At 42.1% G+C, this 26,517-nt stretch overlaps 1 protein-coding gene across 1 annotated transcript in view; it reads right to left on the reverse strand.

The window, feature by feature from the left end:
- The window catches only part of IGF1R (insulin like growth factor 1 receptor), a 271,670-nt gene that overhangs the window by 232,801 nt on the left and 12,352 nt on the right, over positions 1-26,517 (reverse strand). The window contains exon 2 of the mRNA XM_034784959.1: positions 4,802-5,347. Within this exon, the coding sequence (XP_034640850.1) occupies positions 4,802-5,347 (546 nt within the window). The remainder of the gene's footprint in view (positions 1-4,801; positions 5,348-26,517) is intronic.

The raw sequence follows: 26,517 nt of genomic DNA on the forward strand, positions 1-26,517 counted from the left end.
AGTGCTGAGTGGCGAAACACCTCAATAGCTTTAAAAACCTGGGCCCTAGTTTCCAGTCTTTTTTACATCCTTGCGTAATTCTGTACAGATTTCTCTCCAGATTAGGAGTTCATTGCTAGTGTGTTCAAACAATCAAGTAGGATAAACAGGAAGCTCCCTTTTAAACAATCGAACATGTATACTTCCTTTGTTTTTCCTTCAGAAAGGACAGTGGTTTCTCTTCTAGATGGATAGCTGGCAAATTAGAGAGTCCCCTTCCTTGCTACCCCTGCCTTGTTACAATTAAAAAAACAATAAAATGTTCCAAGTTTCTTCCTCTTTATTAATTATTAGAACTTTGGTTCACATACATAGCTGTGGCATTTCCTTTTCTGCTCTCCACCCTATGCTATCCTAACCCTAGCATCGCTTCTCCCACTTCCACATGAGGACCTGAGCTTCAACAATTATTCTTAGGATTCCTTTCTACTACCTCTTCACCGATTTGATCTCCTTGAGCTTTATGGTGGTATTGTGACAATGTAAATATGGCCCCATCTTTTCAACAGATCTACCTCCGATGCGGATTCAGAGTCAGAACTGCTAACTTCAAGGAAAATAACACCAGCCTTTCGTGCTCTGTTTCGTCCTCCAGTTTGCACTAAGAAGCTAACACAGGCAAAAGGGAGTGAAATTGAAGAGATGGAGAGGGTCTCACTAAACTGGGTGACTAGATGACAAAATGGCAGGTGAAATTCAGTATTGGTAAGGGCAAAGTAATAAACATTGGGGAAAAAACAATCCCAACTGTACATACAAAATGATGGGGACTAATTTAGCTGCTCCCACTCAAGAAAGATCTTGGAGCCACTGTGGATAGCTCCCTGAAAACATCCACTCAATGTGCAGTGCCACTCAGAGCTAACAACGTTCAGAACCATTAGGAAAGGGATAGATAAAAATGAAAATATCAGAATGCCACTCCATAAATCCATGGTACATCCATACCTTGAATACTGCATGCAGGTCTGGTCACCCCGTCTCAAAAAAAATATTGCATTGGAAAAGGTACAGAGAAGGACAACAATAATTATTAGGGGGATGGAACAGCTTCCATGTGAGGAGAGATTAAAGAGCCCGGGACTGGTCAACTAAGCAAAGAGATGACTACGGGGGTGGGGTCTGACACAGGTCTATAAAATCATGCATGGATGTGGAAAATGTGAATAAGGAAGTGTTATTTACTCCTTCACATAACAAGAACTAGGGTCACCCAATGAAATTAATAGGCAGCTCATTTAAAACAAACCAAAGGAAGGACTTCTTCACACAAGGCACAATCAAATTGTGGAATTTGTTGCCATGGGATGTTGTGAATGCCAAAAGTATAACAGGGTTCAAAAAAGAATTTAAGTTCCTGGAGGATAGGTCCATCAATGGCTATTAGCCAAGATGGTCAGGGGATGAAACTGCATGCTCCAAGTGTCCCTAAACCTCCGACTGCCACAAGCTGGGACTGGATAACAGGGATGGATCACTCAAAATTGCCCTGTTTTGTTCATTCCCTCTGAAGTATCTGGCACCAGCCACCACTGGGAAACATGATACTGGGCTAGATGGAGCATTGGTCTGACCCAGTACGGCTGTTCTTACATTCTTATGAAAAAGATTTAAAAAAACAAAACAAAAACACATTCCAAAGCCAGCAAAGGCAATGAGGTTGCATAGGAATCACCAAGGACATAATCTGAAGACAATTAAGTGGTTTCACAGAAGACATCATTTGGCCATACAGAACCATTATTATTGGTAGTAATACCTTAGAAGGAACAAACCAAGCCTGACTCGCTGATTCAGACTGAATTATGCAGACCTAACAGCTGGGGATTTTTATTTTATTTATTTAAACTAAACTGACTATTTCCTACAAAAAATACTGAGAGAAACAGAGGCCTACAATGGTACTTGTAAAGAGTTTTATTTTGGGGCGATCGGGGGGAGTAGAACTGCATGGGAAGGTGTCTAAATTTCTCATCTTCGTGGATCTGTCAAGATATTCAAAATACTGAGGGATTCAGGCTTTTCCAACCCTCTTTTGTACAGAAACTTCTCTCACACTCTGGTATTGACCATCATTACTTTAACTCAAGTCAAGATTGCAGTGATTATTGCTTGTAATTAACACCTACCGATAGGCTGAGCTCATAACCTTCTGAAGTTTACAGGATAAACTCAAAAAGCCTACTGTGCAATTGTAGTGATTTGAGTAAACTATGAGCTTGTTTGCCCTATTTGTAAAAGTGCAAAGAGACCAAGTTCTGCCGTTTGTTTTTGTCTATGCCTGCTATCAGAAGAGATAAACGGTGCCATAACAGATAAGAACAAGACTGCAAACAGAGACACAAGTACAACTTCATTGCAAGCCAGCATATCAATTCTCTCATTGACTATTTAAAACTTCAGACTATATTACAAACACTGACTTATTAATAGAAAAAAAATTCCTTGACATATATTAGCTACACTTGGTAGAAGATCATGGAGGGTGGGAGGGAAAGGAGACAAACATAATACCACAAGAGATTCCAGTCTGTAGCCTGAGTCCTGCAAACACTTACAGATGTGTATAATTTTACTCACATGAGCAATCCCATTGAACTCACAACGGGACTCCTCATGCAAGTCAAGTTAGGCCTACGTCTAAGGGTACACTGCAGATGGAAGCAAGCCTGGGCAGACAGACTTGCGCTAGCAAGGGCTTGTAAGGTAAGCACAATAAGAATAGCCGTGTGAACATTGGTGGAGTCTGGGCTAGCCACTCGAGCTCAAACCAATCCTGCCCCGTGGGTCCAAGCTCAGTGGTAGCCCATGCCTCTGCTGGTACTGCAATAAACACAGCAATTTTTAGCACGGTAGCATGATCCCAGCCAACGCAAGTCTCTCTATCAAGGCTGGGAGGCTTGCTACCAGCTTCAGTATAGACATGACATATACCATGTGTTTGCAGGATAGTGCCTTTGTTTACCTTCCCTGCAAGGGCCCCACACAGGGTCCTTGTGGGCTTCAAGTAGTTTAAAATGGAACTTTTCTTTGTCCACTATTATCTACAGCTGTAAAACTGACCAACTGGACCCCAACGTTCCATTAGCTCAGACTCATCTTTTCACTGCCAGTGGAATGCATTCCACACACAGCATTCCACTTGCAAGGATAACAGGGTCCCAAGACTGCTGAAAAAAAAAATGAAGCTTACACAGACATACAAAAGGATGGTGGATTATAGCTCCCCTTTAACAACCAGGATTTAAAATACAACCTGAAGTAACCTCTCATTGTTGTTGTCCATTCAGCAGCAGTAACCGCACAGCTCCGTTTCACTACCAGATAGATTCCTCTGTCCTTGTGAGTATTGAGAATACAGTATTTCTTGTACGCCTGAGTTCTCCATGACTAATTTTTTATCATAAATTATGTACATAACTGATAATTACATAAAAATGAGAGCACAGCCTATGAAATAAATAGGCAGCTGGTTTTAAACAAACCAAAGAAAGGACTTCTTCATACAATGCACATTCAACCTGTAGGACGGAAACTCCCTTATTGGCAGTTACTGAAGATTTTAAATCAGCACAACAAGCAACCAATGTCACTATTGTGATGCTGCAAGTATGGAAACAGAAATCATGATACTATGGACTATTTGTGGCTCATCTAGAAGTGGTTCTGTCAATACAGAGCTACAGGGAAAGAGATCGGGTGACCAGATGTCCCGATTTTATAGGGACAGTCCCGATTTGGGGGTCTTTTTCTTATATAGGCTCCTATTACCCCCACCCCCTGTCCCGATTTTTCACATTTGCTGTCTGGTTACCCTAGGAAGAGATGCAACTTATTTTTCCCCTTCCCAGAGGAGTTAGTGAAGATGAGGTTTTGTTTTAAATGTTTGTCTAGTTATACATTACAGACCAAATATCTTTAAAGATAATTATACTATTATTAATAGTACTGTACCAGCAGTCTGACAATAACCGTACCCCTCAATAATAATAAAAAAAAATATCAGGAAGAATTCTCTCTTTAAAAAAGTAGCTTTTTAAAAATAAGGGCTTATGAAGCCAAGGTTTTCCAACATTCCTATCAAGTGGATTTTACCAACAAGAATAGGTATCCGATATTATTTAACGTAGAGAAAATTTCAGACAGTTACGTAAAGTCTTAATAAAGACCTTCAGTGGTGAAACTTATTGATACAGGACTCTGGAGGCTATCAAAATGCAAATTCTGATGGAAAACTTAGGGCCCTGTCCAAAGCTCATTGAAAGCAATAGGGTGCTTTGGTCCTGAACACAACTACCTTCCCACAGCCACCACCTGCAAACTGAACATTATAAGAAATGAACATTCAGACAGATTTGTTACAGAACAGTTCTCATTAAGCAGTGTTTGAGGGAAGGCACTTGCGTTCAGGAACCCAGCAACACTACTGACTGAACTAGTTATCCTGCCAAAGCCAGCTGCTGCAAAGGAACTATTCTTGCCTCCAGTTTTATTGAACCACTTATCACCCTCCAATCACGATTTTTCTTTCAAATGTGAAAAATTAAATATTCACTATGGAAACAGCTAAAGAGTTGGCCATGGAGTTACATGAAATACTACTGATTAGAAGACACTAATTTCAATGGTACCCCACAGTACTAAAACAAAGCTTATATGAAAAGGCAGAATTAAGCCTTAAAAAAATTTGAGCTATTTGTTTTAAGAAGAGGCACACACAAAAAAAGTTGCATTTGAATTTGGCAATCTATTCAACTCTTACTTTTCTGGCAGTGGTTGGTGGTCCAGCAGCGGTAGTTGTACTCATTGTTAATGGAAGTCTTCTCACACAATGGCTTCTCTTCCATCGTCCCTGGACACAAGTCCCCACACTCCTTTGGAGGTTTATTCCCAACTATGTAGTTGTTGGACACTGCATCTAGTATCAGAGACCAGTCCACCGTGGAGAGGTAACACAGGTCAGAGTTTTTCTCGATCCGGATGGCCCCTCGGGTGATGTTCCTCAGATTATAAAGCCCAATTTCTTTGAGGTTAGTCATCTCAAAGATAACCAGGGCATAGTTGTAGAAGAGGTTCCGCCCGCGAATGACCGTGAGGTTGGGAAAGAGATCGCTGAGGCTCTCTAAGCCTGCCACGCGGAACAGCAGCAAGTAGTCGGTGATAACTGTGAGCTTTGGGAAGCGGAAGTTGCGGTAGTCCTCTGCCTTGGAGATCAGCAGAATCTGGAGGAAACCCTCAATTACCGTGCAGTTCTCTAAGCGCTTCAGCTCATGGATATCATTGCGAATGTCGACATTTGGCCCACAAACTGAAAACACAAGGAAAAAAAAAAGAAATCCTTAATCAACTTCAACAAGTTTTTAAACTTTAAAACAAAATTAAGGCAAATTAAATTGAAACAGCTCTGACTGAACATTTTGTCTGCCATAAAATTTTAACTCCACAATTAAGCTGTAATTTTAAAATAAGAATAAGCACATAATTTGGGCCTACTATTGAATATGCCACTTTCATTTTATCTCATTTAACTGATCAATGTTAATATTACATGCAAAAGAAGAGCGCTAGAAGCACACATTCTGCAGTGGGTACAAAACTGATGCTTTCTTATTGCTGCTGCAAGCGAGCCTGGATTTTACCATGGAATAAGAATAGAATACACAGTGCTTCAATTAATTCAACAAAACAGGTCATAACTTTTAGGGGAGATCTTTTCTGTGGTGATGGGCTGGGATTTCAATCACATGATTCCCAGGGAGTTTAATGAGAGGACTACACCTAAAAATATATAAATATATATAAAACTTTAACCCTTAGGTTACTAATTTAAAGCTCAGAAGAAACTAAAGCATTGGAGAACACAGTATATTTGGCTTCAACCCTCTAAATCCGCAAACCATTCACAACACCAAAACCTACTCTACTTTCCCAGGTTCTCAAGCCAACTTGGCCCCCACACCAGAACATAGGAGCTTACAAAAGATCTGTAACATTACAAATATACACAATGCTACTCAGCACTTCCTGTTCTGCAAGCATTAGGAAAAGAAAGTGTTCTGACTTGTTTCTAATTCATGGAGTTCCTGTTTGCATGCACTCCAGTGAACCCAAGTTTCACTAATTCTGGCACAAACCCACAGTGGAGTTCCTGAAGCCCTAAGAAAAACAGGATAAACAACAGACTTATTTACAAGAATACTTATTTGAGTCATAATGAGGAATTTCCCTTGAAAACACTAGATTGAACCCAATGTATTCTCATGAAGTCAGCTGTCAATAGGACAGGAAAAAAATATATGGGGAAACAGCTTCATAACCAACTTAAGTTGTCTGACTTTTCACATCTGGCGAGAAAATGCATACAAAAGGAAAAAGAAACTAAACAGAGAAAGCCCTCTATTATGTCAATGCCATAATAATTACTCAAAATAGATGGGAGCATACATTTTTGAAAGATTGTATTAATAAGTACAAGAATTAACTACATAAGCAGCTCTCTATAAATATAAAACAAAGATGCATGGTCTTCTCTAGGGAACAAGAAACCACCTAAAAAACCACAAAGCGCAAGGATGAGAGCCCAAGAGTCAGTTGTTCTTGAATTCACTGACAACATCGATCTTTGAGGTATTTGGTGGAAGAAATGGAAAAAGGATGCTCTAATACGGACAATACAAATAAGGCACTGTGAGCTAAAGGAAAATGACAGTTTGTTTAAAGCAAGTTTACACAGGGATCTAGTTGGATGGGGAGGCTATTTGTCTTGTTTTATGCATATTAAACTTAATTATTTTACCACCAACTTTCTCTGAGAAGAGAGTTTGGTCTAGACACAAGCAAATTCTAATACCAACGAAAAAACTGTCCAGAGCTTCACAAATTCCTTTAGCAACAGAAAGCAGTCCTGTCGTCCCAAAACACCCAGCTAAGACTATTACCACAAGTTAACAAAGGATCTGAAACATGAACATGCTTAAATCATAGCAGCTTTAACATCCAACAAGGACTTAAAGGTAGTTAACATCCCAAGGGATCAGCTGGAGTTAGTGTACACATTGTGACGTCGTGCAGTCTATATGGTTTTATAAAAATATAAAAAGAGGAACAGGAGTACTTGTGGCACCTTAGAGACTAACAAATTTATTAGAGCATAAGCTTTCGTGGACTACAGCCCACATCCTATGCATCCGAAGAAGTGGGCTGTAGTCCACGAAAGTTTATGCTCTAATAAATTTGTTAGTCTCTAAGGTGCCACAAGTACTCCTGTTCTTTTTGCGGATACAGACTAACACGGCTGCTACTCTGAAACCTACAAAAATATAAATGAATATAATGTAACTGGGATATGCTTCATGCACAAGTCTCTTGCAAGGTATCATTACAAAGCTCATAATCTACTGAGTGTGATCATCCTATTTGTAGAAATGTACCACTCTTATATCTAAAACTAGAAATATAAAACATAAATCTCAGGGCCTATTGTAATTATGTAAAGCGTGGGCCATTAAGGATGGTTTGGAATCTTGATGACTCCCATTGTCTGCAGATGGCTGTATTTACCTGCGAGTCTTCCTGTATATGTGAGTGCTGGCAAGTGAGTAATGAAGTCTTGCAGTGACATGTGATCATGTCACCTGAACTGGAATCCATCTTTAACCTGGTACTTTTCCAGTGGGGGGGGGGGGGTCGAAACCCAGAGGGACAAAGGGTTCCCGCCTTAGGCAAAAGATATATAAAGGGGTAGAAGAGAACAAGGGGAGAGAGGAGCCATCATGAAGAATCCCCTAGCTATCACCTGAGCTGCAACAAAAGCTGTACCAGGGGAAAGAATTGTGCCCAGGCCTGGAAGGTGTCCAGTCTGAGAAAAACTCGCTGAAGCATCTCTGAGGGTGAGATTATCTGTATTTAGTTTGATTAGACATAGATTTGCGCATTTTTTTATTTTACTTGGTGACTTACTTTGTTCTGTCGGTTACTACTTGGAACCACTTAAATCCTACTGTCTGTATTTAATAAAATCACTTTTTATTTAGTAATTTACTCAGAGTATGTATTAATACCTGGGGGAGCAAACAGCTGTGCATATCTCTCTATCAGTGTTATAGAGGGCGAACAATTTATGAGTTTGCCCTGCATAAGCTTTATGCAGAGTAAAACAGATTTATCTGGGTTTAGACGCCATTGGGAGTTGGGCATCTGAGTGCTAAAGACAAGCAAACTTCTGTGAACTGTTTTCAGGTAAACTTGCAGCTTTGGGGCAAGTGATTCAGACCCTGGGTCTGTGTTGGGGCAGACGGGAGTGTCTGGCTCAGCAAGACAGGGTGCTGGAGTCCTGAGCTGGCAGGGAAAACAGAAGCAGGGGTAGTCTTTGCACATTGTGTGGCAGCTCCCAAGGGGGTTTCTGTGATCCAACCCGTCACACACATAATAGACAAAGAGGAAAAATATAAATTTCACTCTTTTGGGGAGTACAGGAAGATAACAGGAGAGGATAGTCTGGTTGATGAAGCTGGCAGAAGCCAGACTACAAGAGTTAAAGAAATCCAATCCATAAAACCTGTGATAAAAGCTGTAAAGGGCGGGGAGAAATCTGTCAGAGGAATTCTAGGATGTCTGAGCATGGAAATGAATCAAGGTTTCTAGCACTGTATGTCGTTCAGGATTTGGATGCGCAGACAGACTGGCACCTACAATTGCCAGCTTAGAAAGGTCTCTCCAGGCAAACATTAAAATCGTGTGAAATGGAACAACTGCAATTAGAGCGAAAGAGAAAGACTTGGCTTTGGGTCTGACCCTGAATTTCAGTCTTAGAAACCGAAATTCCCCAGTATAAGGGAGGGCGGGGGGAGAAAGAACTCAACTGAGTCTTCAATTCTCTGCTCCTTCACAATCCTGCTATACTGGTTTTTAATCATACATCTCAATGATTAGGCTATCATGCTTACTGGTCATTCTTCTACAAGCCTCTCCCCACATCCCTCAGCTCCATTTTTAATCTAGCCCCCTTTTTCCTTTCACTGTGATTCCAGTCTCTGAGATCTGGTCTTCATCCATTCTCTCTGCTTGGTTAAGACTCATCAAGTCTGACAAGCCTCTACGGGAGAACCCGAACACCATTCCTCTCCTCCTGAACTTGTGAGGGAAAGCCAAAACACAGCATAACAGAAGATCAATAGCATGGTCTTACAATGCAGTTTATGAAACTTCCTTTTAAAGAAAACCAAAATAAAAAGACAGGGTAGGCCTGATCCCAGAGTGTCTGTTCTGACAAAATGGGAATACCATTATAATGCTAACACAGGCTGTTCCTTTTCTGGAAAGAGACCCCCCCCCCCAAAAAAAAAAAGGTACAAATGCCATGTTTTTCCAACTAAATCAGTTTATTTTTTGTCTCCACCTGCTGAAAGGAAAAAGTACCCTACAGTTCCTATTAAGCTACAGGAAATGGAGCAGAATTTATTCTTAGTGCAATAAAATTTTAGAAAGCTTGACTGCTCCAAGATCTTCATTTTGTTAAAGAAATAAAATTTGCACTTAGGTTGACCTTTTGTAGGCCAAGTTCCAGGGTGATGGGGTTTAAAAAACAGCTGAGTTATAAGAGAAATGACAGCAACTCTTATCTAAAGCCTTATAAGATCTGTACACATGTATGTGTTTCAAGACCAGGCTTAGAGAGTCATTGTTTTTAGTTTTATGTTTGCCCCTGCTTGAAAGTTACTTAATTTTAGATACTTAATGTTTTTATACATCAGTAAGGGATCAGGACTTTCTGGCAACAATATAAACTCATTTGCCTCGATTATGAAACACCATCTTCCTAATAAGAAAAATGATGGAGTCCAGGGGGTTTCAATGTTGGAGCAATTGCTTACATGTGAATGTGCCACTGACATTTCTTAATGTAAGACCTGGCTTTTTTTAGTTTGTTATCTATTAAGTTATATGTTTTGTAGAACTAATAATGAAGATAATGAAAATCACAAAGCACCAAACATGAAACAGGGAAAACCCCTTGTTTCATATTACACCTGGCAAATTCTACCTTTCTGGTAAAGGGGAAATGTCTCCAAGTTCATGGGATAAATGAAAAAAAAGACCTTTTTATTTAAGTTTGGCAACTGTTATGCTTTGCTGTCTCATTTCTTTTAGAAGTTCACATTGTCCATGAAAGTTAGTTACTACATAATGCATCATCTTTTCCTCACTTTTGTTCACTGTCCTGAAAGGGCTTATATGAAAAACAAATTAATCTGAGATCAAAGACTACTACAGTTTCAATTTGGCCATGTTGTGTTTTCTTTGGACCACATTTAGGGACTGTGTGTTTAGATTTACAATATAAACTGGTCTCTCAAATGGACAGAAACACACTATAATGTCCTTTATAAATTTTACATGCAGCAGTGTATGGTTTCTTTATGTTTTCGCTACTAAATATTCTTAATTCACCTACAGTAACTATTTCCTCAAATTCAGATCTAAAGTTTGCCACAATGCATGCAACTAACCCACTGTACTGCTGCAAAACAGCTAATATGCATGCATAGCCTGTTAATATTGCTCCATTAAAATATAACTATTCCTTTTATAAGACTAATATAACAACCAGTATAGTTACTGATAAGGTGACACATTCATTTCCCTCCAGCTGTTTCCAACTTTCCAAAACTTGTCTCCTCTATTGCTGCAATTTATCATGCTTATTCTCAACACAGAGGTCAATTCTGAGAAGGCACTTTTTAAACTAAACAGTCAGGGTGATTAACCATGGGAACCACCTACCAAGAGAAGTTTCTCCATCTCTTTATGTCTCTAGGTCAAGACTGGGTGTCTTTCTGGAAGAGATGCTTTAGCCAAACTCACATTATTGGGCTCAGTACAGAGGTAACTAGGTGAAATGTAATGGCCTGTGACATACAGGATGTCAGATTAGATGATCTAATGGTCCCTTCTGGCCTTAAAAAAATGTATGAATAAGTTTGATAAAATCCACTTGGTTGTACTGTAAGAATTCAAGCATAAAAATAAGGGTGTTCTCCCCCACCCCCAATTACGTTTCTGCCTCTTTATGATGGGCTTGGGATGAGAGGGGCAGGAATTAGGTAACTTGTGTCTGCTTATTCACAGAACTTCAAAACTTTCCATGGTCTTGGAACATCAGCAAAGCAACAAATCTAATCACATTCCTAGCAGTCATCTTTCCTAATAGTAATCACCTGTTTAGAAAATAACGATCTTGAACAGATTAAGTCATCTAAAAAGAATACAGTTAAAATTTCCAAACTGCATATATTTAGAAATAATTTATTTAAATATAATTTTTTAGCAATCATGGCATCAATCATCCCACAATGGCTATTTTGTGAAGTGGATTTTTGTCTTACTTTTGCATCATTTCTTCCCTTCCATGAAACAGGAGACTTTGAAATTCTGTTATAATCCCTCTTCATACACATCTACCAAACAGTTATTTAAGTCAACAAACCAATTATGGTTTAATGGCTTTGCCTCTTGGTAACGGGCAAGGAGACAAAACAAGATGAAAGCAACAGCTTCCGTGCAAAATGCCTGTCTCCATGGGGCAAATCAGCATGAACCTTGCTGTTCAGTACTTGGGTCTACATTGCCACCACATTTCTGGTAACTTATTTATTCAAGCTTAAGAATTAGAGGGCATGACCCACGCCTCAAACACGTTCACTGTTTTTATGTGAGAGACTGTTACCTCAAAGCAACCTGAAATCAGTTGTTCACTGTCTGGCTTTTACTTCCAAATTTTGTGTTTCTTCCAGTTACTCCATTTAGAAAGTGTTTGAAGGAACACTGTGTTTTTCAAAACATACAATTCCTTTCATTTTAAATCCAATTTGTCAGTGGCTTTAGCTTTAATTTTATGAAATCCAAGACGTCCTACACACAAAATGGTCTCGGTGATCCCCCAGAAGACATTAATGGTCACCACACCTTTAAGGGCTTCTCCTGTCGTTCTGCTGAATGGGAAAAAGAGATCCTTTGAGGCTGCAGAACCCTGGGTGCAAAACTCCTTTTTCAAGCTAGAGGCCCGCTTGAACCCAAAAGGCTCTGTGTCGAGCAGGATCTCTCTAGCCCAGGGGTTGGCAATCTATGGCACGTGGGCCAAAGGCGGCACACTAGCTGATTTTCAGTGGCACTCACACTGCCCGGGTCCTGGCCACCGGTCCGGGGGGGCTCTGCATTTTAATTTAATTTTAAATGAAGCTTCTTAAAACGTTTTTAAAACCTTACTTACTTTACATACAACAATAGTTTAGTTATAGATTATAGATTATAGAAAGAGACCTTCTAAAAATGTTAAAATCTATTACCGGCACGCAAAACAATAAATTAGAGTGAATAAATGAAGACTCGGCACACCACTTCTGAAAGGTTGCCGACCCCTGCTCTAGCTACACCGTTAGAGAATACTTAGTCCTGCCATGAGTGTAGGGGACTGGACTAGATGACCTCTAGAGTCCTACAATTCTATGATTCTATTAGAGCTGAATCTAAGGACAGAAGTTCACTTTCGTCCAGTGAACTAAGTAGTTATATGGAAATCAACTCTGCATTTGTATTTCTCCTGTTTTGTGTACCAATGAGTCAATACAGAGGAAGGCAAGACTATCTCTTTCTCAGAGGCCCAAGGATGCCCCCCATTCTTCCCCTTTAACTTCTCTCTTGCCAAGGCCCTGCATTACAGCAATGTCCCACACTTCCTACAAAGGAATCGAACAGCCTGATAAAAACGACTCATTTTGGCCACGTCAGATGAAGGCGTCTCCCCCGAGTACCTTAGATACAATTTTAAAGGGTACTTTGGATAGGATGCTGGAAAAAGTGCTGGACACTGAGTGCAGAAAAATATCCAAGCCTCGTAAGGTTTACCAGCCTGGGAATCAATGTTGTCACCATTCCTTGAGGATGAGGAAGGGAGAAGCAGCTTGGATGCTTTGCAGGCTTAGGAAAGACATGGGCCTTGCCCCCACTGAAACTTGGCACATGCTGGTAGCAAACAGAATAAATCCTCCAGCTAGTAACTTGCTGGATGACTTCTACAGAGTGGATGTTATCCTGTTTTACCAATAGCTGTTCCCATGCTGCTCAGAAAGACAGAGAATGAACAAATGGACCTGGGTTTTCTTTGACCCAATTTTAAGCGAGATAACCTACCCACCACACAACAGCAGCCAAAACAAAGTCTCACTGGGCCAATCATGGCCAATTCTGAGCACGCTCCCCTTAAATAAGTGAGGAGAGTCTTTCTATACAACTATTATTAAGGCTGTGTGTTGATCATGGAAGTCATGAATTCCATGAATTTCCGTGACTTCTGCAGAGGCCAAACTCGGGCAGCACCTGGGCCAGCAGCAGCATCCTGGGTGTGTGGGAGAGGGCTCAGGTCTGGGGTGCGGGGCAGCACTTACTGGGGGCCCAGCATGTCTCTGCAGCTCCTAGGCGGAGGGACCAGGGGGCTCCACATGCCACCCACAGGCGCCGCCCCTGCAGCTCTCATTGGCTGCGGTTCCCAGCCAATGGGAGCTGCGGAGCCAGCACTTGTGGTGAGAGTAGCACACAGTGCCCCTAGGCCGCTCCTCCTCCTAGGAGCTGCAGGGACACGTGGAGCCTGGTAGAGAGCCTGCCATCCCACCAACCGTCCCCCTACTCCCAGTGAGGGTCCCGGGCCACACATCTCCCTCCAGCACCCGCAGCCACCTCCCCCACCCCAGAGCACCCGCAGCCCCCCCGGCCCAAGTTTTAATTAGGGGTATATAGTAAAAGTTATGGACAGCTCATGGACCGTGAATTTTTTGTTTGCTGCCCATGACTTGTTCATGACTTTTACTAAAAATACCTATGACTAAAATGTAGCCTTAACTATTATTACTTGCAGACAGCTAGCAGTTGATGCTTCTGAATATGGTGCTGTTGCTCTCCTCCCAAACTCTACTAATAAAGACGATTAGATAAGATCATCCTTCAGTAAGGTCAACACAGAGCCACGTGTCCATCTGGGAGATCAGCACAACTTCTAAACAGCGTTTTGTTATTTATTCCCTATGGAGCCACTTCCTTCTCATCATGTGTTTTCAGCTTAAATCCATGGGAGGTCCTTATTAAAGAATTTGGTCTAGAGCAGCATGTTTGCTGTCCAGCAGTGCCTGCACCTTGGATTTACAGCATTCATAAAGTCACTCATTTCCAAAACTCCCATCTCCCTTTCACAGCAACGAAAGAAATGTTTACTATGTGTGACAGATTTGGAGCTGTCCTGTCATAATTTATGAATACTGTATGTTACAGTAAACATCCCAAATGTCAAGGCTATGACTACACTGGGTAAACTCAATAGATGGCTGTCTGGAAAAACAAGAAAGAAGGAAAAGAATGGTTCAAGATAGCCATCCCTAAGCAAACACTAAAGAGCTGTTAAGAGACAATGTCAGAACTATTAACACTGATGATTTCGCCTCAGTCTCCAGCCACCCTACACAACTCTTTTTCAGCAAACAGAAAAAAGCCCGCAAACCACAAAACAAAACAACTCTGATAGGATTAAAAAAAACAAATTCCAGAGAAGCAGTACTTGTTGCAGGGTACCAGACGGAGGCTACATCTGCCCTAGAGACACTACAATGGCACTGCTGAGACTGTGTCCCTGTAGCAGCACAGCATAAACCCTTCCTACATCAATAGAAGGTGGTTTTCCACCTATGTAGTTAAGCCACTTCTGCAAGAGATGGCAGCTAGGTCAAAGAAAGAATTCTTCTGTCAATCAACTGCGTCTATATAAGGAGTTAAGTTGACCTAACCACGGCACTCAGGGAGCAAAACTTTTCACAGCCCTGAGCAACACAGCTAGCTAGGTCAATCTAATTTTTAAGTGTACAGCAGGCCTGAGTCAAAAAAGCTTGCTGGGGGTGTCTGTAGAAGCTACGCTGGTTTTAAGAAGGCTGTCTGGTCACTGTATACCAATGGTCACAGACTTCCAAAGACAAGAACTGTACGTTCTTGAACTCAGTTGGACCTACATGGTAGGAGTAGTTGACATACACAAGGGTACTGTAGACCAGCCCTGGGCTAAGAGTGGGAGAATATTGGAATTTTTACACAAGCAGAGGTAAAGGCCCAAGGCTCCACACCTGAGGGGATGCTCTGAGATTCCAGATAAGGGACAGCTAGCTCAGTAACTAACACCTTTTAAAACTGTCAAAAAGCTACCTGCTTTATCATACTGCCTACTGCAGATATCTGAAGTGGTAACTAAAATATCCCTTTGTAAGGTGCATACTGTGGGCAGCGGAAGTTAATTGCAGAATTCACAGAAATCAGTGACTGGAGACATTCCTTATAGTCCATCCCCTGATAACACAGGATTCTTCCATAAGTATATTCTTGTGTTTTGTCCTGCTAAGAGAGAGAGTCTCAGTCTGGAAAAAAAATTAACCACTTTTCACTTTTGTTCTAGTTTTTTTGTTTGTTTTCCTTAATTTAAACTTCAGGTTGTCAGGCACCAAACACAATGCTGCCATGTTTGGTTTGAAAACACTGCAGGGGAACATTTAAATTCAAACAAAAAACGATTTTCATTTGAAGTTAAATCATTAAAGTATTCCTGTTTATATTTAGGGGCTTGTTTTGCGCTTAACGAGTCACTATCTGGGGACAAAGCTAACCAATGGTGATATTTTAGATGAGACTAGAGACTACTGTGCTATCTAATATCTCACAGACAGAAAATACTGCCTGATGCATTTTTGTTTGGTTAATTACACTTCTTACTTCTAGTAACACCTTATACAATTCTTCTTCTGCACTAGTGGGAAAAGGAAGTGTAACGAAAAGGACCATCCCCTATCCTCTGTGTACTTACCGATGATTGACAGTCTCCCTACATCATCCGTTAGCTAAACGCTACATATTTTGTTTAAGCCTTATAGCTCTTCCATATACTTCCTACACAAGGTCCATCGTGTTACTCAGGTGCCAAGAATCATGCATAACACTCACCAAAGCCTCACAGAGAAGGATGTTAATTTGACCCAGGTTACAAAGCCTCTGCATACCAACTTTTAAACTGATTTCACTTTATTGCTCTAACTCATAAGTTCAATTGAATATTGTGTCCACGATCAACCAAAAATTTATCTTGGCATTGCTGGTTTATATCTCCCTTTCATTCAACTCCACACACAATTTATGTGCAGACCTTTTTCAGGTTAACTATTCCGGTCTGTCCTTTTGGGTGGACGGGGGGAACTGCAGGAAGGCACTAGTACACAATCCACATTTGAGTGGTTTAGCCTGTGTCCTCACTGCAAAGTTGGTGGGTTTCCAGCCCAAGTGAAAGCAACACCCAGGCTTTAAGTCTATACTCGAGGAGGGGTTAGCTATCTTGGGTTTAAAGCACCCAACTCAGGTGAGAGGGTTGTGTGTGAACAGGAGGAGAGAATTATAGGCAAGACCAAATAAGAGCCTAAGTTAACTCTATATAGTTAAGATACACCTTGTGCTGCACCACTTTTGAAGTTACAGACATGGTTAACTTAACCAGATCATGAAAAAGGTGCAGAATGCAAACATATGAAGAAACTTTCGTGTACAGAATTTAAGTAAAAGCTTAACTCCTGGGAGGTAAATCCAATTTTCTTTTTGCAGGAAAGAAGGGAAAAGTGTCAGCCTTTGTGCTGTTTCTTAACCCACAGGATCACTTGCCTGACAGTACCAAAAAAAATAATAAAAAAATGTCACTCTATGTAAGACAATACACAAGTGAGTAGGTGGCATATTATGATCAGTAACTATGAGAGCAAAACCGTGATAATGATGTTTAAGCTCTATGCTAGTAGTCGTAGTCTAATGCCTGCTAAAGCAAAAATGGAAGACTGAAAATTACAAGCTGTTTATAACAGAATTTGTGTTTCACAATCTGTGATGACAATAGAGTTTAACAGAAATTGTCTCTCTAGGGGACCTCTCTTCACCTTAAAAAAGATTGTGTGTACTATTTTATTTTTTTTTTTTTTTTTTTAACAGTTGTCTACACATCCAAGTGACTCAGCAACTGGCTGACAGCAACCTGTAGCACGTACAATTAAGTTGGACGGGTAAGACAGCCAACTCTCGCAGGATGAAAATCATCAGCATGTGGTTGGGCTCAGCAGCCCACATTTATGGCCACTATACCATGCTTTTAGCCGCCTACTACTTCCCGCTGCCTCGGAGTGTTTTAAATCTAGATCTGTCAACTAGTCCAGACCATTTTGACCTCATTAAAAGAAAACTGCCAGCACAGTACCATCATACACAACTGCACTGAGCTTCCAATGGTCAGAAACAGAACTCAATAAAAAGTCAATGGGAGATTATATTTATACCCCCAGTAATCTATAAATGATTTAGGGTCCCAATGTGATTTACCTTAACAATATGTAGGACTTGACCATTAACCTTCGCAATCTGTCCCTCCCCTAAAGAAACAGATTGATTTTTCCACAGCCTTCTATGGTAATGTTTGGTTAAAACAAACTGAACTAAAACTTCCATTAACCCCAACTTCCGCAAGGCCGGAGTTTTAAAAGAAAAGTTAAACAAAGTGTCTGACTACACAGGAAAAAAAGATGCTCGTTTCAGATCAAGTTAGCTTAACAAGACTGGAAAGCCCCTGTCATTCCCTGTAGACACACCAAAACACCTTTAAAATCCCATGAGTGGGTCATATTGTAGCCTGTTCTCCCATACAGGTTACAACATGAGCAATCCATTCAACTGAAAAGGTGTTTAACACTTAATGTAGACACTATTTAATAAGTTAAAGGGACTTTCCAAGCATGTTTAACTTGACTGAGCTAATCAGATTGAAAACAAAGTACCTTTTTCTCTCATGGACAGGGGGAAACATGTGGATGGGTACAAGAAGAGAGACAATGTGACTGATCATTTAGGCCACAGGTAGTCAACAGGTAAACTGCACGCCAAATCCCAACTGCCATATGCTTCTGAATGAACCGCAAAATCTTTTTATATACTTATTATTGCGGTGTGAACAATATTTCTCTGAGGTCTGAATCTTGACTATACCTTGACCAAGAAATTTGGACCTTGCCAAAAAACTAATTGACTACCATGATTTAGGCCTTGTCCACACAGGAGAGCTATACCAAACAATAAGGTAGGGTGTGAATTTAAACCAATGAAGTCACGCTAATGTAATTACCCATGGGATCACTCTTTTTGCAGTATAAAAATGTGTTTTCGGTTTAGCTTATGTCACTTTGGAAGGGGTTTAAACTAAGCCAAGAAAATACACTCGTAAAGAGACCATACGGGGAATTATACCTGCATAATTATTTCAGTGTAATTGGTAAAACCTTCCTGTGTAGACAAGCCCTTACTGTCTCCTACGCCAGTTAAGATGAATTGCGCTACAAAGACATAACCTACACAGGCAGAGAGCAACAGGATGCAAGTACTTCTGCACAGAGCACTCATTTTTTCAAACATGAGGTAAAGAGGAAAGGCAAACACAAACATCCTGGAGTTTCATCAACTATTAAAAAAAAAATGAGTTTTACCATCCACAAGAGAGCTTTCAATCATCAACTTAGGACTCTCAGTGTACATCCCTACAAATCATCTTCAATCAATTATTCTACTCTGTGGCTTTTTTTCCACCTTAAGTTAGAATTTGTAAAGGAAAAAACGTTTGTATGAAAACCAGGACACGTACCTCATTCAAGTAGTGACATGGTCTTCCCCAAGTCCAGTGGTTCTCAAACTGGGGCCGCCGCTTGTGTAGGGAAAGCCCCTGGCAGACCGGGCCGGTTTGTTTACCTGCCCCGTCTGCAGGTCTGACAGATCGCGGCTCCCGCTGGCCGCGGTTCGCCGCTCCAGGCCAATGGGATCTGCTGGAAGCGGCGGCCAGACCTGCGGACGGGGCAGGTAAACAAACCGGCCTGGCCCGCCAGGGACTTTCCCTACACAAGCGACGGCCCCAGTTTGAGAACCACTGCCCAAGTCGCTTAAGTATACTTGGTTTCTACATTTTAGCTTGTAAGATCTTCAGCTTGGGGACTGTCTTCTACTGTGTTTATACCTTGCTTAACGGAGTGGAGCCTCCAACCCCTGATGCAGCCTTTAGACACTAGCAGAACATTCAATGAATAGGTGCATGTTTGCATTTCTGATTGGTGAAATGATTATTAGATTATTCAACAAAACATGTATGATCTATATTGTTTGGCAGCTGCAAATGCGACTACTAAAAGCATGTCAGAATATTTTACTAGTCAAGTAACAATCTACTACACTTTTAACTCGATGTGAGAAGGGCAATGTCAGGGAACGAAATGCATACAATCCCCTCTGCAACCTAAGCAGATGTCTCTGAAGAGAACGGGGTACAAAACACTGTCACAGGTGCATGCCCAACAGATCCACAGGAGGAGACTTTGGGCTCAATGAGTCAGAGTGCCCTGCAGAGCAGTGTGGCTGTGAGAGACAGTCAGCTCAGCAGAGATTTTATCCATCCTGCTCGCCTTCTTCAGGCCCAACATAGGGGGAAGCTACAATCACCGAAGTAGCACAGTCAAGATTCCCAGATCTTCTGGGAGATTCCCAACTTCAGGCACCCACTTCTGATCTCCCACCTTCACTAGGAGAGCAGGGGAGTCATTCTAGGCCATGCCTCTGTTTTGGGTAATGGAGGACTGCAGCCAAGAAAAGACCATATTAGGAATCTATCCTTGCCTACTGCAGTTCCAGCTGCTCCAATTAATGGAGGCTGAGAACAACAGAAACGTATGGGAAGCATTTTTAAAAACAAGTAACTGCTAGCAGTTCTGATGAGAGAAAAGAACTCCATTTGCAACACTGGATAATTGTGCTTTAATTTTAGGCATTTGATTTAGAAAAAAAAAAAGTCAGCGTAACATGAACTGAATCGAACTTCTGTACACATTGAACCAGAATTATCTTAGGCACAGAGACTTCCCAAAGACAAATCTAGAGGCTTTCAAAGCAAATTAGTCTTTGATAACAATATGAACAGGGAAGGCAAGCTCTGAAAAGAGCAAACGTTTCTCCTGAAAAACAGGTAACCTAAAATTAACTACAATTCACAGTCCCACCTAACAAAATGCTGCGGGTGCAATTCTTGCCAAGCACCAATGACATGCTTGACTTTATACAAGACACCAAAGACAGATGCTGCCCCAAAAAGCTTACAACAGAAAAGACATGGGGAATCTTTAAGAGCTTTGCTTCTGGGATGTCGTGTGTTGTAGTGGTGGTGGAGGAGGATTTTTCTGGGGGTTTTGTTGGTTTTTTTTTTTTTTTTTAAACAGCATTTTGACCTGCATGGTTTGTCGTTTGAGGAAATAAGAAATTTCCATAAAGGATCTGAATGAAAAGAGGGGGGAGGTAGCTGGTGCACTTGAAAATTAAGGACACCCCAAGCATACAAGTCAACATGAAAGGAGGCAAGAATGCAAGACCATGGGGCAGGTGTAAAGGGAATGGCAAAGCAGACTTCCTTTAGAGTGAAGGTAGGGTTATGAGAAGTGTGAACAAAAATGCAGAAAGGGATGTAACAGTACAGAATCTTGAAAGGGAAAATGAGAATCATTTTGATACCCAAAACATAAAAGGAGGAGTTCATTTATCAGATGGCCACCAATAATCTGATTTTTATTGCATCCTCTATTTGATACAAGCAGGGGTAAAAAGGGACACACTTTCTCACACTAATTTGCATTCTTCAAACAGCTACATCAAAAACATTGGGGGGAAAATAGAGTATAATTCATAGAGCCTCCTCTTCAACATATCCAAAGAGGTTTCAGAGTAGCAGCCGTGTTAGTCTGTATCCGCAAAAAGAACAGGAGTACTTGTGGCACCTTACAGACTAACAAATTTATTAGAGCATAAGCTTTCATGGACTACAGCCCACTTCTTCGGATGTATACAGAGTGGAATAAATATTGAGTAGATATATATACACACATACAGAGAGCATAAACAGGTGGGAGTTGTCTTACCAACTCTGAGAGGCCAATTAAGTAAGAGAAAAAAAACTTTTGAAGTGATAATCAAGCTAGCCCAGTACAGACAGTTTGATATCCAAAGAGTTGTAAGAGAAACAGTTCAGAATGGATTTATGCGCTACCCCAGCTACTCAAATTCCTGGCACCTGGTAATTCTCACACAAACTGAAAAAGAACAATTCAAAACCATGGAAAGGAGTTTAGTTCACGCAATAATCCAAAACATCTTCTTAAGAATTCCCCTGAAAGCCCTTAAATGCCTAAACTTCCAAAATCTATTCCCCAAAGCCTCAAGCTAGAGCAACAGGAAATACAGCTTTTTTTCCCCTCTTCAATGGATGCTTTTAAATAAGGGGAAAAAAGTCAATCAGCATTAGACCCATTACAAATCCTGAAAATGCTGCAGATCCAGGAAGTGGGGGCTGGGGAAGGATTTGATCCTCAGATGGTCAGCTTGAAAATCCTGCCTATTTTATTCAGCGAACTGAAAGGGTCAGGAATTTCAGAAACGCTAGGTATTTTGCATTATTTTCTGAAACTTTACCGGGGGGGAGGAGGGGGTGTCCAAGGCTGTAATTAACCTTTATGCTCCAGGGTATCTTCGGGAGGATACGCACTGTGTTCCTTTCTCAACATGCTGCAGATTTTCCATGGTTATACAAAACATTTTAAAATATTCCATTTCTCTAACATTGTTTTTTCCTCCACCAACACGGAACAGCAAAAACATAGCTCAGATAGTGCGCCTTAAAGAGCATCCTGCTGGTTATGAAAAACTCTCATTACTCTAGAATTTATGACAGCGCCACTACCTCACATTCATTGTCTCCGCGCAGAATGTAAGGTCCCTCATACTAATGGAAAACTGGCAATGCTCCAGTTTTTAAAGGATTTTTTTTTTTAAGTAATTTACACATTTGATTGGTTTAACAGAGTGTCATTCCATTTCAATGTAGCAATATCGGTCTCACAAGTGTCAAGATACCAACATGAAGCTCTACATGTCCATGGTGGATTCTGCAAAGGAGCCTGGAGAACTGTCAATAGTCAAATGACAGTACATCTCTTTCTTGATGCCTGCCGGATGCTCCTCCTTATGGTTGAGGAATGGCAACTAAATTCCCAACTCTCACCATCCGAAGCAACTCATGTCTGGGGTATTTAGGCTTCTCTAGGAACTTGCGCCCTTTCCATGAAATGCCATCATATTTCAACTATGCGACTGAGTATGTTCAGTTTGTTCCATTTGTTCTTGATGGAAGGAGCTTTTCTGGACGAGGAAGCTGGACATCTGGTACTTAAGAAACCTGGGAGTTTTTTCCTGTCATGTCTACAAGTTCCGAAAGCCAAGCTCTCCTCAGGCAGTGAGATCAACCATCTCCTTTCCCCCTCTCATTTTCTGTAGTCTTAAAAATGAAGGGTATGGAAGGGAATGCACACATTTTCCTCTTCTAGCTATTTCACTCTTTCCTCTGAAACAGCAGACTGCGGTCTTCAGATTATCTGATGGCACAAAGGTGCACTGTTTGTGGTCAGAACTGGGCAGTTACAAGATTGAAAGCAGATTCCACTCTGCCTGGTTGATAGCATTCCTGCCTCACAAAACTGCAGGGATATCGGTCTTCTCCCTTATGCCAGGGGTTCTCAACCTTTTGTTTTCTGAACCCCACTCCCAAAATACTATAAAAACTCCAAGACCAAGCAGGGGAAGGGGGGCACCTCAAGACTCCTGGCTTCAATCACCAGTGGGGGGCCTCAGGGCTTTAGCCCTGTGGGGTGCCAGTGCTCTGGGTGGGGGGGCTCAGGGTTTCTGCCCTGCAGGGGCGCCGGGGTTCAGGGTTTGAGACCCAGCGGGGGGGTCCCAGGGCTTCAGCCCTGCAGCTCCATTCCCGGTTTCAGCCCTGTGGGAGCACCAGGGCTCAGGACACCAAACTTCAGCTCCACCAGAGCTCAGGGCACCTGGCTTCAGCCCCATGGGGGGGTGCCCAGGCTCTGGGCTTTAGCTCCCTACAGTTCTGTTCCCACTTTGAACCACATGGGGGAGCTGGGGCTTCAGCCACAAGGCCCCACAGCCCCCTAAAACCAGCTTGCAGCCACCAAGGGGGCCATGGACTCCTGGTTGAGAACCACTGCTTCATGCAACAACCCCTGGCTTGTGCCACATGCCACTTTGTTCAAAATAGTAGGCATTCTTTCTTCTAGAATATCTTGCATCCAGCCCCTCCTGTCTTTTTGACATACGCCATCATGGTCTTATTGTTCATTGCAAATAGCTCTTTGTGGCGGAGCCAAAGGGAGTCCCCACTGGCCTTCACCTCCAGTAAGTTTAAGTTTCATTGCTTCTCACACACCAATCTCCCCAGCCTGGCATCTCAGGTCCTCACTGGTTCTACAAGGGAATGGTCCTCTGAGGCATTTTCTTAGTCTCTTTTTTTGCTAACCGCCATTGCAACGAGTTTGAAAAATTCTGGGAAAACTGGATCTTGGTCAAGGGGTGCAGGCGATCGTTATGGGGCAGAGAAAGCGGAACATGCACAGGTTGTCCTATGGAACCTTGCCCAGCAGAGAAAGTCTGTGCAAGTTACTAGCATCTCGTCATGAATCTACTGGGGAGTGAACTTAACATCCGCGTCTTGAACCACTTCAAGACACCTTTATATATTCAGAAGCAAAATCAGAGCACAACCTTCCTCCCCCAGCCACTTCAATTTTATGCAAGTCACATTTAAATAGCCATAACACTTACCATAGGCAAAGTCTACTTTTGTACGTTACCATTTGTAACTAAAATGGTTCAGCAACAAATGCTTCCATGTGCATGACATGCAAAACATTTAGATTTTACAGTGTTTTTATTCTGTAGGTCTCAACGCATTGTTAACCCCATTTCACAGACAGGGAAAAGGTACAGAAACGCAAAGTTACTTGCCCAAGGTCTCACCTGAAGTCAACGGCACAGTCAAGAGCATAACTCAAGCCTCCGGAGTTCTATCAAGACCACACTGCCTCCCACGTGCACTTTTTTCCCGTCTCACCATCAGAATACAAGTCAGCTACAAGGAGACAGCTACTATAATTCAAGAGAGTAGGTGGAGCTGGCAGGAGGGAGATGGCACACAGGGAAGCAGGGTGATTTGAAGAAGAGACCTTGCAAGTTAAGAGGGAAGTGCGAGTCTGTCATGAAGAAAAGGGGAAGCTGGATTTGAGGTAACCAGGAATGAGAGAATATGATCCCTTCAGTCTTTTAAGCAGCAAGTGGCCTCTTATAGAAGAAACCCAAATTCTTCCTATTTTCCTTGCTGATGAAGAGCAAATGACTGCCCTAATTACCAACGTATTTGTGAGGGTATTTTTAAATATAACCTTACTAAATAAACTAGCTACCCACCTGTTTTGTCACAAGCAAACACTCTGTTCATTTTGGTACCAGAGTCATTAGTAGCACCAAACTACTTGGAATAAAATCACTTCCACATTCCATTCAGCCCTTCTTCAGTGCTCCCCAACCCAACGCCCTCAGTCAGGCTCCGCTTTCACAGGAAATGACTCACTATCATGTTGGTAAATCACAATTCAACTTGAGTCAGCCTAAAATTCAGCTGTGAAGAGCAACAAATCAGCATGACAGCAAGGTCAGATCTAAAATTGTAAGTCTGAATTATACACAATTAACACTCGCATGCACACTGCTCTGAATTTGCTTAGGAAGTGGTGCACATTTATGCACCCTGAAAGGAAAATACAATTTTACAATTGTTCACTCTCCTCCAAAAATGCCCCCAAGCATAGTTAGAATTCAATTTATTAACTTTACAGGAAAGAGTAGACAGTAGCCCAGTTATACTATCTATTTTAGGGCTTTCTATAATGCCCACACTTCAGGCTCTCAGTGATTCCCGGGAAAAATTAATATATACTCCAAGGCCTCAAGCAATTCATGGAATTTTCTGCTCTTCCCTGGGTATGAAAAGGCTCTGACCAGGTTATTAGATTTCTCTACTCCTTGTGTATCCTCCAAGCCAAAAGGGAGAAGACAAATTTGCATGAAATATAGACCAGAGGTCGGCAACTTCTGGCACGCGGCTCGCCAGGGTAAGCACCCTGGTGGGCCGGGCCAGTTTATTACCTGCTGACGCAGCACGTTCGGCTGATCGCGGCCCCCACTGGCCGCAGTTTGCCGTCCCTGGCCAATGGGGGCGGCGAGAAGCCACGGCCAGCACATTCCTCGCCCGCGCCGCTTCTTGCCGCCCCCATTGACTAGTGACGGCGAACTGCGGCCAGTGGGGGCCGCGATCGGCCGAACCTGCCACGTCAGCAGGTAAATAAACTGGCTCGGCCCACCAGGGTGCTTACCCTGACGAGCCGCGGGCCAAACGTTGCCGACCCCTGATCTAGACTATAACATACCAATGCACACTATAAAACATTCATGCTGATGAAGTAATACTGGGGCTCATAAGATCTGAAGGACAGCATGATTACACAAACTCACACGTTCTGTCAGTGGTGCATGCAGAAGAAAAGGCTATTATGTAAAACAAATGGAACCGGTAGTGCTCATAAGAATTATACATGGAAGTGGTAGCCCCACCTACAGTTGAGGGTGCCTAACGCTTTCCATTGTTAGACCCCGCTTTCAGTTGCTTATAACTTTGCCAAATTTTAACTATCCAGGCTGAAGTTTTCCATGCCATGGCAGCAGAGACTCTCCCCACCACATGCTGGCACACAGGCACCAACTTTCCAAAGCACCAGGGGAGTGCTCGACCCCCCGGCTGTCCCAGGCCCTGCCCGCACTCCACCCGTTCCCCCCCCAAGGCTCCACCCCCACCCTACTTCTTCCCAACCCCGCCTCTTCCCACCCAATTGCAAGGTGTGCAGGAGGCTGGGGGGGGAGGAAGAGGGGTGTGTGGAGAAGAAGAAAGAAGCTGCCTACTACCAGAGCCAGGTGAATAGCTGATTATTTCATTTGCTGACAGTTCCAAAAATTGAACGAAAAATTTGATTCAAACCAAACCTAGAAATTGGGGGGAAATGGGGGGGAGTCTCAGGCCAGTCCCAAGCTGGTGGGGGGCTGGAGGGGTGTCCTCGAGCTGGCCCCGTGCAGTGTTCCATTTTCCCTTTGGGAAAATATGGATCACCCTAAAAATGCTATAAAAATTATAATTACTCTGAAAAAGTCAGGCCCTAAGTGTCGCAAATTAGGCACCAAAATTAGCAGACACCTGATAATTTTAGCGTTAATCTGTCGGTCAGTTCCCCTTCTGCAAAATGGGGAGTTATAAATAAAGTTAAATGTTTTTGAACCACTTAGATCAGTGGTTCCCAAACATTTGTCCTGCATGACCCCGTTTTTGGATATATTGCTTCCAGCGACCCCAGGCAGCAGAGGACACCATTTTGCTTTACAAAATGGCGT

The sequence above is a fragment of the Trachemys scripta genome, chromosome 10 (genome assembly GCF_013100865.1).
Source record: "Trachemys scripta elegans isolate TJP31775 chromosome 10, CAS_Tse_1.0, whole genome shotgun sequence".
NCBI classification, from domain to species: domain Eukaryota; kingdom Metazoa; phylum Chordata; order Testudines; family Emydidae; genus Trachemys; species Trachemys scripta.